Below are 13062 nucleotides of genomic sequence, written 5' to 3'. Positions count from 1 at the left end.
AGGGAAAACACCCAAATCCCGTTCTGCCTCTCCCTATAGCTCAAATCCTCCAACCCCAGGCAACATCCTTGTAAATCTTTTCTGAACCCTTTCAAGTTTCACAACATCTTTCCAATAGGAAGGATACCAGAATTGCATGCAATATTCGAACAGTGGCCTAACCTATGTCCTGTACAGCCACAACATGACCTCCCAAGCCCTGTACTCAATACTCTGACCAATAAAGGAAAGCATACCAAATGTCTTCTTCACTATCTTATCTACCTGCGACTCCACTTTCAAGGAGTTATGAACCTGCACTCCAAGGTCTCTTTTTTCAGCAACACTCCCCAGGACCTTACCATTAAGTGTATATGTCCTGCTAGATTTGCTTTCCCAAAATGCAGCACCTCACATTTATTGGAATTAAACTTCATCTCCACTTCTCAGTCCATTGGCCAATCTGGTCCAGATCCTGTTGTAACCTGGGGTAACCATCTTCGCTGTCCACTATACCTCCAATTTTGGTGTCATCTGCAAACTTACTAACTGTACCTCTTATGCTCGCATCCAAATCATTTATGTAAATGACAAAAAGTAGAGGACACAGCACTGATCCTTGTGACACTCCACTGGTCACAGGCCTCCAGTCTGAAAAACAACCCTCCACCGCCACCTTCTGCCTTCTACCTTTGAGCCAGTTCTGTATCCAAATGGCTAATTCTTCTTGTATTCCATGAGATCTAACCTTGCTTATCAATCTCCCATGGGAACCTTGTCAAATGCCTTACTGAAGTCCATATAGATCACATCTACTGCTCTGCCCTCATCAATCTTCTTTGTTACTTCTTCAAAAAACTCAATTAATTTTGTGAGACATGATTTCCCAAGCACAAAGCCATGTTGACAATCCCTAATCAATCCTTGCCTTTCCAAATACATATACATCCTGTCCCTTAGGATTCCCTCCAACAACTTGCCCACCAACAATGTCAGGCTCACCGGTCTATTGTTTTCTGGCTTGTCCTTACCGCCCTTCTTAAACAGTGGCACCATGTTAGCCAACCTCCAGTCTTCCAGCACCTCACCTGTGACAATCAATGATACAAATATCTCAGCAAGAGGCCCAGGATTCCCCAGCTTCCCACAGAGTTCTCGGGTATACCTGATCAGGTCCTGGGGATTTATCCACCTTTAACCATTTCAAGACATCCAGCACTTCCTCCTCTGTAATCTGGACATTTTGCAAGATGTCACCATCTATTTCCCTACAGTCTGTATCTTCCATATCCTTTTCCACAGTAAATACTGATGCAAAATATTCATTTAGCATCTCCCCCATTTTCTGTGGCTCCACACAAAAGCCGCCTTGCTGATCTTTGAGGGGCCCTATTCTCTCCCTGGTTACCCTTTTGTCCTTAATGTATTTGTAAAAACCCTTTGGATTCTCCTGAATTCTATTTGCCAAAGCTATCTCATGTCCCCTCTTAAGTATACTCCTACTTCCTTTATCCTCTTCTAAGGATTCACTCGATCTATCCTGTCTATACCTGACGTATGCTTTCTTCTTTTTCTCAAACAAACCCTCAATTTCTTTAGTTGAAAATGTGTTGCTGGTTAAAGCACAGCAGGTTAGGCAGCATCCAAGGAATTGGAAATTCGACGTTTCGGGCATAAGCCCTTCATCAGGAATCAACTGTGATCTCCAGCATCTGCAGACCTCATTTTTTACCCTCAATTTCTTTAGTCATCCAGCATTCCCTGTACCTACCAGCCTTCCCTTTCACTCTGATTGGAATACACTTTGTCTGGATTCTTGTTATCTCATTTCTGAAGGCTTCCCATTTTCCAGCCCTCCCTGTACCTGCGAACATTTGCCTCCAATCAGCTTTCAAACGTTCTTGTCTAATACCGTCAAAATTGGCCTTTCTCCAATTTAGAACTTCAATTTTAGGTCTGATCTATCCTTTCCATCACTATTTTAAAACAAATAGAATTATGGTCAGTGGCCCCAAAGTGCTCCCCCATTGACACCTCAGTCACCTGCCCTGCCTTATTTCCCGAGTAGGTCAAGTTTTGCACCTTCTCTAGAAGGTATATCCACATACTGAATCAGAAAACTGTCTTGTACATACTTACGAAATTCCTCTCCATCTAAACCTTTAACACTATGACAGTCCCAGTCAATGTCTGAAAAGTTAAAATCCCCTTCCATAACAACCCTATTATTCATGTAGATAGTTGAGGTCTCCTTACAAGTTTGTTTCTCAATTTTCCTCTGACTATTAGAGGGTCTATAATACAATCCCAATAAGGTGATCACCACTTTCTTATTTCTCAGTTCCACCCAAATTACTTCCCTAGATGTATTTCCGGGAATATCCTCCCTCAGCACAGCTGTAATGCTATCCCTTATCAAAAATGCCACTCCCCCTCCTCTCTTGCCTGCCTTTCTATCCTTCTTGTAGCTTTTGTATCCTGGAACATTAAGCTGCCAGTCCTGTCCATCCCTGAGCCATGTTTCTGTAATTGTTATGATATCCCAGTCCCATGTTCCTAACCATGCCCTGAGTTCATCTGCCTTCCCTGTAAGGCCCCTTGCATTGAAATAAATGCAGTTTAATTTATTAGTCCTACCTTGTCCCTGCCTACTCTGACTATATACAGTTCTATTCAATAAAGCCTGTTTGCTCACATGAATATATTCACATTATGCTTACATTACTACATGGCAACAGTGACCAGAGATATGGAATCTAAGGCTGGTGACAAGAGGCTGAATTGAAGACAAGTGACAATAAACCATGAGGCCAGGTGACAAATCCAAACCCAACGGTGGGCAAAATACCTGAAGAAAAGCTCAATGCTGATAAAGGCAAGTTGATGAGGAAGTTCAAGGTGCACCTAGGCACTGGACCATGGAATAGGAAGTTGGAGGAAGTGTGGGAAAGAGAATGCAGTTAGCAACAGGAAGAAATAAATCGGTCACAATGAGTAAAATAATACAGAAACAAAACTTAGGGATGGGTAAGAAAGGAACACACAAAATACATCAATGGGAAGTGCACAAAGGAGCCAGGTGTGATCCAAGCCATAAAGGAACTTCACTTTGACAACCCAACCAGTTTTATAGAAAGTCGTGAGTGTAATGCTGGGGTAAGAGAGCAGAAGCAGCATGCAAAATTAAAAATGGCCATAGCAGATTTCCACCGGTAAGGGAGAAAAAGTGGCAGAATGAACTCTTCTGTAGAGATGGGAGAGGTGCACAACAAGGATTTAATTTCTTTGCTGGTATAGTTCCAGAGGATGAATTTTGGGACATAGAGCAGAAAGTAATTGGCAGAGAAGCCAGTTTTACATTAGATACCAGAGCAGATGTATTGATATTATGCCAAGACTGAGTCCAGAAATCCTTTTAAAGTCCAACAAATGAAAGAATTAGAGGCCAGGGCTTATGCCCGAAACGTTGAATCTCCTGTTCCTTGGATGCTGCCTGACCTGCTGTGCTTTTCCAGCAACACATTTTCAGCCAGATGCAACCTACACTGGGCTAGCATATATAAAAAAAAACCTTTTTCACACAGAGGGTGGTACGTGTATAGAATGAGCTTCCAGAGGATGTGGTGGAGGCTGTACAATTGCAACATTTAAGAGACATTTGGATGGGTATATGAATAGGAAGGGTTTGGAGGGATATGGGCCAGGTGCTGGCAGGTGGGACTAAATTGGTTTGGGATATCTAGTTGGCATGGACAGGTTGGACCGAAGGGTCTGTTTCCGTGCTGAACATCTCTATGACTCTAAGTAGCATTTAGAAAAGCTTAATGCAATCAACCAGAGCCAACAAGGCTTTGTGAAAGGGAAATCATATTTGACAAATTTGCTAGAGCTCTTTAAAGTAAAACTAGCAAAGATAAAAGAAGAGTAATTGGTAGATGTGTTATATCTGGATTTCAAAAAAGGCATTTGATATGTTACCGCACAAAATGCTATTGCATAAACTAGCAGCTCATGGTTTTGGTGATAATGTATTAGTATGGAATGAGGATTGATCAGCACATTGCTGACAATGATGTAACTCGTGGAGTGTAGCAAGGATCTGTCCAAGGGATTCGATTGTTTACTACATAGTCAACATGGTTTTGTGTGGTAAATCATGTCTTGTTAACTTGATTACGTTTTTTGAAGAGATGACAAAGAAAGAGAGTACTCCCAAGTTGGATCATCAAAGAAGGAAATCTACCACCACCAAAGCTGGACCAGATGGGGTGGCAGATTCTCTTCCCTGTTGATCCAACTCTGTACAAACAAAAAACTCTTATCCCTATTTTTGTAGTGTTAGTCAATATATAACAAACCTGAATTCTAACAATTTCCCAACAACACAGGTTAAACTAACTGGTCTGTAGTTTCCTACTTTCTGACTCCCTCGTTTTTGAATAGGTTTGTTGTGTTAACAATTTTAAAATCCACTGGAACTTTTCCCAGGTCCAGGGAACTTTGGAATATTATAACTAATGGATTCAATCTCTGTTGCTTTCCTTCAAGTGCTAGAATGTTGGCCATTAGGCCCTGGAGACTTATCTGCCTTTGATTCCAATAGCTGATTCAGTACTTTTCCCCCCTAGGTTTTTCCCCCTAAATACCTCCTTTTCTATAAAATCTGCATCCCAATACTAACAAGTAGTGCGCTTCAATATACAAATGAAAATAAAATATTGACTTAGTGACTTCAACACTGCTGTGTTCCTAATTATTAACTCCCCAATTTCATTTACCAAGCAACCAAAATTCACTATACACATGGATTACACGTACCATATTCTTTCATTTCGAAATAGAATACATTTTCAGTGTTCCCATCTTCAAGTAATTGCTGAAGTTGTGATTCTATCTTTTTCCTGTAAAAGGAAAAATTATTAAGTTGTATAGTTATAGCTGTAATTATTGTAATATCACTGATACTCTTTTATGGTATCACTATGATACATATATTCGTTTATCGTATCTGCTGTACCAGCAAATGTTGCTGAATGCTAAGCAGGACAAGGAACATTAGTGTTGTTGCACTTCTTAACTCTTGATTGTTGAGTGAAATCATGGGATTTTGTCGTACTTTTAACTTGAGGGTTTTATTCAGGAGGAGAATTAACAATGGTATAATTTGTATGATAATCAATGAACCATTTTTTGCCTTCACGAAGTTAACAATGAAGAAAAGGAAGTTCCTTCTTTCTTTAATTATTTGGTATTTCATAATACTCCACAATATCAAAGAAAACATGATAAACAAAATAGAGAAATTTCCAAGCTATTAACAAAATGGGAGATACAGATCACGAATGAATTTGGAGAGAAATAGCAAGGTGATTGCACTTATACTCAAAAATGCAAAGGATTTGAAAAAGAACAGTGATTTCGCACAGCAGAGGGCCATGGTAAAAAATTAGTATTATACACATAGTCAATTTGATACAGCACAGAAACAGATGCTTTGGTCCAACTTGTCCATGCCAACCAAGTTTCCCCAAACTAAACTAGTCCCATTTGCTTGCATTTAGCCCACATAGAGACGTAGAGTTATAGAAATGTCTAGCACAGAAACAGACCCTTCGGTCCGACCCATCCATGCCGATCCCTCTAAACTTTTCCTATTCATGTACCTATCTGAAATAACTGAACAGTGGTCAGTATCCTGTCACCAAGTCACCCTTTACTTGTGCATAGTGCACTGGCTGTGGCCAGCCAGTTCAGAGTCAGTCCCCTCAAGGAAGGAGATTCTAAATCTCCTGTTAATATTGGTAGTCAAAGCCCAGGTTAACAATCCCAAATCAAGGACATAGTAGTTAACAATCACTGCACCCTCACCCCATCCCAACTCAACTCCAGGGATGTAGGCCTGGTCTTTCTCTTGTAGCTTTTCCGGTATCATTTTCGCCCCAGTCAGGTTTCTCTGACTTAGACTGTGACATGGCGAGGTGTATTGGATAGTGGACCATCTCTTGCATCCGGAGCACCACAGGACAGTTTTTTCTTCTTCCTGCAGTAACAGTATGAAGGCTGCATCCATCTCAGATTCTGAGGTTTCCTCGACACTAGATGGAGGAGGGAGAAACTAAAGTTGAACAGGCCTTCTAGTTGTTGTGAGGGACCAGGTATGTTTTGCTCCTGCCCAGTCTGTGCGGTTACAGCTTTCAGGTCATCTGTGTGCTTGTTCAGGACTGTATTGCCGACGTGAACTTTGTAAGTCACAGGACCTGACCTCTCGAACCCATAAAGGGCCATTTCCATGATTCTGACACCAAACTTCGTTTCCCCCCCCCGCCCCTGATTTAAATTCTCTCTCACTTACAGTACGCTTGTGGCCAGCATTTGAGTTTTTGCTGCAGTTTCACCCTTCCATCCAGGTCTGGAAATATCAGGTTTAACCTGGTGCAGAATCTTCTCCCAGTCAGCAAGTCTGCTGGAGCCATCCCTGTTGTATGAGGGGTGACTCTATAATTGAATAGGAACCAGGACAGTTTGATATCAAGTGATGCTGTAGGTCGCTTCGTTAAGTCTGCCTTCAACATTTGAACTGCTCCTTCTCCTAGGCCATTGGACAATGGTTGGTATGAAGCGGGCCTTATGTGTTGAATGCCATTGGACTTTAGGAAATAGACCAACTGCCTGCTGGTAAATTACATCCTATTGTCTGTGACCAATATCTCCAGGAGTCTGTGCATCGCAAATAATGCTCGCAGCTTCTCAATTGGCATCCTGAGTTTGCTGAATGAACTTTATGCACATCCAACCATTTTGAATGGATGTCCATGATGACCAAGAACATTGAGCCCATGAAAGAATGGCATAGGCGACATGTAATGGTGTCCAGGATTTATCTGGCCATTCCCACATATGTGATGGTGCTGCGGTGGCAATTATTTTACCTTGATGGCATTCTGGGCACTGCCCCATCAATGTAGCTATGTCAGCATCCAACTCTGACCACCAAACATAGCGTCTTGCTAGCATCTTCATCTTGGAAATGCCTGGATAACCCTGGTGGAGTTTGGCCAGTGTCTGGCAGTGACCTTTACTCAGGATAATCATCCTTGTTCTCTATAGTAATATGCTGTCCTCAGTGGTGACCTGGTCTTGCCAGGTGCAGAAATGTTTCAATTCTGATTGCAATGGCCCTCTGTTTCCCCCATTACCACTAGCCATTTTAGTTTCGCTAGAACAGAATCTTTGTGTCCACAGTCAGATATCGTCAGCTGTGACTGGTAGGGTGTCCAGGAAGTTTAAAACCAAAACAGAATCTTCCATGGGAGACACCACAGGTGGAATATCTGCCTGTGGGAGGCACCTCAAGGCATCCACATTAGCCATTTGACTTCCTGGACCATGTTCTAACTTGTATTCTATATGCCAAGAAACAGGACCCAATGTGAATTCTACCAGAATTGCCTTGTCTTCCTTCAGCAATCCTAGCAGGGGATAATGATCTGTTACTATGACAAATTATTGGACATGAAGATACTGGCAAATCTTCATCACACCAAAAGATGATTGCCAAACCTTCCTTCTCTGTCTGAGTATATTTGTATTCAACATCAGTCAAAACCTGGGAAGAATACGCTAATGGGCATTCCTCTCCACTGGGCCAACAATGCGCCAGCACTACCCAATACCATACAGGGTGACATCACCTGTCAGCACTATCTCTCACTTTGGATCATAGTGGGCCAACACCTTATTTCAGGATAGCTGCTTTTTCACTTCCCTAACCATTTCTAAGGCTGACACTTTTTTAATAGCAGGTGTCAGGGTGCCAAGATGGAGGTCAGGTTACATTTGACTTTTCCATAGTAACTCACTAACCAAAGGAAAGACATAAGCCCCAGTACAGACATGGAAGCTGAGGCACCCTCACTTTATCTTCCAACTGGTGTAACCCGGTTTTGTCAACTCTGTAACCAAAGTAGGTCACTTAGGGCACCTGGACCATACATTTTTGCCTTCTTCCTCCTAGAAGAAACATTTAAGCACTATATCCAAGTTCTCTTTATCAGTCATTCCTGTTATTAGTACATCATCCAGATAAATGGCAACCTAGAGTAACTCTTGTAAAACATTCTCCATGGTTCACTGGAAAAGGGTTGATGATACCCCAAATGGCAGTCTTGTATATTGGTATAAACCCTTGTAGGTATTAATTGTAGCGTACTTCTAGGACTACTCAGTCAGTCAATTCCAGGGAGGCATGGCTCATGTCCAACTTCGTAAAGGACAGCCCCCTGTCACCTTTATATACATGTCCTCTTTGCAGTGGATTGGGTATTTATCCAGCTGCAAGAAGTGGTTTACCATTTGCTTAAAATTCCCACAAAGACAAACCGAGCCATCAGGCTCCACAATCGGTATGATCAGTACTGTGCATTCTGCAAACTGCACCAGTTTGATGATTCATTCACTCTCCAGCTTCCTGATTTCTGCCTCTATTTTGCTGAGAAGGCAAATGGCACCAGGAACTTGCAAAATGCTGGAATCACTTCCTGGTCAATATGTAAAGCAGCTTTGGTCCCTTTGATGGTCCCAAGCCTTTCCTGAAAAGCCCCTGGGGATGTCACTAGCCCTTCACTGAGGCAGCCACTTTCTCATCGAAAAATTTGAGCCAATCTAGGTGAATCTTCTTCACAAATTCTGCCCCAATAGGCTTGGGCCCAAGTCTTTTACTACTTTCAGAGGTAACTGCACCAACTGCTTCTCATAGGAGAAGTTGAACCCTTAATTTGCAACTTCTCCCTAACGTGTCTCAGTCTGGCTGAAGTCTCGCACAAACTTAAGGGCTGGAGTCCCAAGCAAATCTTGTTAAAGACAGATTCTGCAACCACAGATATAGCTGCACCAGTATCGGTCTCCATGGGAACTGGGTGAACATTTAAACAAATATTAATTTTAAATCGATTCCGATTTGAATGTCACAAAGCAATTTAATAGTTTGAACCCACACGTAGGTGGACTTTCCACGGTGTGCACTCTCTCAGCCTATAAGTTTTCTTATTCAAGTCAGGCCTTGTAGAACCCCTTTGCTGTCTCAATTCCGCATAACAAAAGTGACTACAATGGTTTGCCAGCCCACATCCCGAAGAACTTTTTAGCCACTTGGCCAAAGCTCAACTTTGACATGGGATTCTGCTGTGGGTTGGCATAGGGTCCCTCTACTCCAGATATGCCCTGCGTGAGCCTCTGCAATTGCCTATACTCAAATGGTGTTTCCCAAGCTGAGTTGGCCAGGTGATGGAGTCCACTTCTAATGGGATGCCCTGTTGCTCCCACGCTCCACTTTCTTCATTTTCTTATGACAATGCCAGCTGTCGTGCCTGTTTGAACTGCAGTTAGGCTTCAGCTAATAGGCACTTCAGCATGGCTACATCATTAATTCCACACACTAAACAGTCTCTCAGCATCTCATTCAAGGTGAAACCAAAATTACTTGCCTCTGCCAGTCATTTCAACCTCATCAAAAGTCACAATACAGATTTCTCCAGTTCTCTAATAGCCAATTAAACCAATAGCATCTCAGAGTTAGAAGGGGTTTGGGATTGTAATATTCTTTAACCAACTGCATCATTTCTTGGAACATTTAAGTGTCTGGTGCCTTTGGGAAAGTTAAGCCCCTTATAATCAAAAATGCTGCAGGTCTGCAAGCAGTCAGAAAGATTACTTCTTGTTTTTCATCTGCCCCGATGCTAGTGGCTCAGAAAAAAAATTATTTTTTCCACATACTGGCCCCAGTCTTCAACAGCAAGATCAAATGAGTCAAGTTTCCCAAATAAAGGTATGATGCCAGAAATGCTTAATCCAACTCCACAATGACTGTTGTAAGCTGAAAATGTGTTGCTGGTTAAAGCACAGCAGGTTAGGCAGCATCCAAGGAACAGGAAATTTGACGTTTCGGCCAGAGCCCTTCATCAGAAAACTCCAGCATCTGCAGACCTCACTTTTTACTCGAAAAAACTTCAGCATCTGCAGACCTCACTTTTTACTCAATAACTGTTGTAAGCCAATGTTCTTCAGGCACATACTGTTTTCTTTCATTGCCACTGAAATTACTTCACAGAGACCAGAATCCCATCACAAAGTCACCCTTTATTTACTTGCAGGCAATGCACTAACTGTGACCAGCCACTTAATAGTCAATCCCCTAGACTACAGAGATTCTACATTTCCTGTTAATAGTGGTCAGACAGGGCTTTCCTGACTGGCCCAGGTTAACACTCCCAATCAAGGGCATTGTAGTCAATAGGCTCCACCCGATTCCAATCACTACACTATCCAAATGTCCACTAAATATTGTAACTATCCCTGCACCTAAAATTTCCTCTGGCAGTTCATTCCACGTATGAACCACCCTCTGTGTGAAAAAGTTGCCCCTCAGGTCCTTTTTAAATCTTTTTACTCTCACCTTAATATGCCCCTTAATTTTAAACTCCCTTACCCTATTGAAAGATTTTTACTATTCACTTTATCTATGCTGCTCATGATTTTATAAACCTCTGTAAGGTCAACCATCAACCTCTTGTAATCTAGTAAAGAAAGTCCCAGTCTATCCAGCCTCTCCTTACAACTTAAATCTCCAGTTCCAGCAGTATCCTGTAAATCTTTTCTGAACCCTCTTCAATTTAATAACACCTTTTCCATAGCATGGTGACCAGAGTTCTCCAAAATGACTTCACTGGCATCCTGTACAACCTCAACATAACGTCCCAACCCCTATACTTGAGATATCCAATTTCCCATGCACAAAACTATGCTGACTATCCCTAATCAGTCATTGCCTCTCCAAATACTTGTAAGTCCTATCTCACAGAATCTCCTCCTACACCTTACCCGCAACTGATATCAGACTGGTCAACGGAGTCATAGAGAGGTACAGCACAGAAACAGACCCTACGGTCCAACTCGTCCATGCCGACCAGATATCCCAACCCAATCTAGTCCCACCTGCCAGCACCCGGCCCATATCCCTCCAACCCTTCCTATTCATATACCCATCCAGATGCCTTTTAAATGTTTCAATTGTACTAGCCTCCACCATTTCCTCTGGCAGCCCATTCCACACACACACGCCACCCTTTGTGTGAAAAAGTTGTCCCTTAGGTCTCTTTTATATCTTTCTCCTCTCACCCTAAACCTATGTCCTCTAGTTCTGGACTCCCCCAACCTAGGGAAAAGATCTTGTCTATTTACCCAATCCATGCCCCTCATGATTTGATAAACTTCTATAAGGTCACCCCTCAGCCTCCGATACTCCATGAAAAACAGCCCTAGCCTATTTAACCTCTCCCTATAGCTAAAATTCCCAGGCTTCTCCTTACAGCTTTTCTTAAATAAAGGCACAACATTAACCACCCTCCAGTCCTTCAGCAACTCATCTGTGGCTATAGATGATACAAATATCTCTGCTACGGGTCCACAATTTCTTCCCTAGCTTCATACAATGTCCTGGGATATACTTGATCAGGTCCTGGAGACTTATCCACCTTAATTTTTTTTAAGACCTCCAGTACCTCTTCTTCTGTAATATGGACTGTTTTCAAGACATCAATATTTATTTCCCCCCCGTGTGCTAACCTCTATATCTTTCTCTGCTGTAAAAACTGATGCAAAACATTTGTTTAGTATCTCTCCCATTTCCCATAGTTTCACATATAGATGATCTTGCTGATCTTACAGGGACTCTATTCTCTCCCTAGTTGCTCTTTCATAAAGTCACAGAGTCATACAGCATGGAAACAGACTCGTCAGTCCAATCAGTCCATACCGATTATAACTCCAAACTAAATTAATCCTGCCTGCCTGTGCGTGGCCTATATCCCTCCAAACATTTCTTATTCATCAATCTAACTAAATGTATTTTAAACATTGTAACTGTAATCACATCCACCACTTCCTCTGGATGTGTATTCGACACACAAACCACTCTCTGTGGCTTTCACCTTTGCTCCTAATGTACTTGTAGAATTTCCTTGGATTATCCTTAACCTTATCTGCCAAGGCTATTTTATATTCCCTTTTTTCCTTCCTGGTTTCCCTCTTAAGAACGCCCCTACATCCATTAAACTCTTTAAGACATTTGTTTCATCCCAGTTGTCTATATCTAACATATGCGTCAATATCTTTATTAATTCTATTCTGACTAGCCTTGTCCTTCATTCTGTGATGCTGCTGCCCCTTTTGAAGAGGGGTTGTAAAGTCAGTAGTGCTGAAATGGTTAATAGACACCGCCTAAGTCAACAATAAGAGGAGGCCTTTAGGTTTTTAACACAGTTGCATAATGAAAGAGGAGTGGCCAGTTCTGCCACTTCAGGTTTTTTCTAGTTTGGTTTAGTTTTAGTTAGCAGTCAGAAGTTACTGGTAGCAGAGAAGCAGCTATAGTGAAAAGAGGTTCCATGTTTCAACAGAGATCTTGCCTGAACTTTCTCTTTGAAACCTCTCCTGCCTGTAAGAACCGGTGTTTGAATTTACCATTTGCCAGTTGGTGTGTTTATGGGATGTTGTGGAAATTGGAACAGCTTCGTTAAGTTGAGATTTTGAGTCTGGTGGGTTTTCAAATAGTTAAGTTATTCTAAATTCTGTTTTCTTTTGTTTGTGTTTCAATTGTAGTGTGTAAATAAATTCTATTTTGTTTGAAGTCAGTGGTTTGCTCAGCTGCACCAACCCTAGAATATCTACTTTATATCTGCCTTTAAAAAAATGCAAGGTAGGGTCTGGGCTACTTTCTAAATATTTTGAGGGGTCTGGCCTGGTCCATAACAACTCTAACAGGAATATAATGTCTCTGTACTCTCATTCCCACGCTATTGAAAGCCTCTCACTTGCCAGTCATCCTTTTACTTGCAAACAGTTTATTCCAATCAAATTTTGAAAGTTCCTGTTTCATATCATCAAAATTTACCTTACTCCAATTATGAATTTTAATTTGAAACAAGGCTTATTCTTTTCCATAACTATTTATAAACTCATAAAATTATGATAACTGGTCCCAAAGTGCTCCCCCATCAACACTTCAGTCACTTCCCCTGCCTTATTTTCCAA

At 41.7% G+C, this 13062-nt stretch overlaps 1 protein-coding gene across 2 annotated transcripts in view; it reads right to left on the bottom strand.

Annotated features, from left to right (window-relative positions):
- Positions 1-13062, bottom strand: part of LOC132817447 (coiled-coil domain-containing protein 148-like) — a 100661-nt gene that overhangs the window by 55737 nt on the left and 31862 nt on the right. For both annotated transcript variants that reach the window (XM_060827894.1, XM_060827893.1), the window contains one exon: positions 4798-4880. In XM_060827894.1, coding sequence (XP_060683877.1) covers positions 4798-4880 — 83 coding nt within the window. The remainder of the gene's footprint in view (positions 1-4797; positions 4881-13062) is intronic.

Source organism: Hemiscyllium ocellatum, chromosome 7, assembly GCF_020745735.1.
Source record: "Hemiscyllium ocellatum isolate sHemOce1 chromosome 7, sHemOce1.pat.X.cur, whole genome shotgun sequence".
NCBI lineage: Eukaryota > Metazoa > Chordata > Chondrichthyes > Orectolobiformes > Hemiscylliidae > Hemiscyllium > Hemiscyllium ocellatum.
The sequence above is the reverse complement of the archived record's forward strand: the minus strand, read 5'-3'. Positions and strand labels throughout refer to the sequence as shown.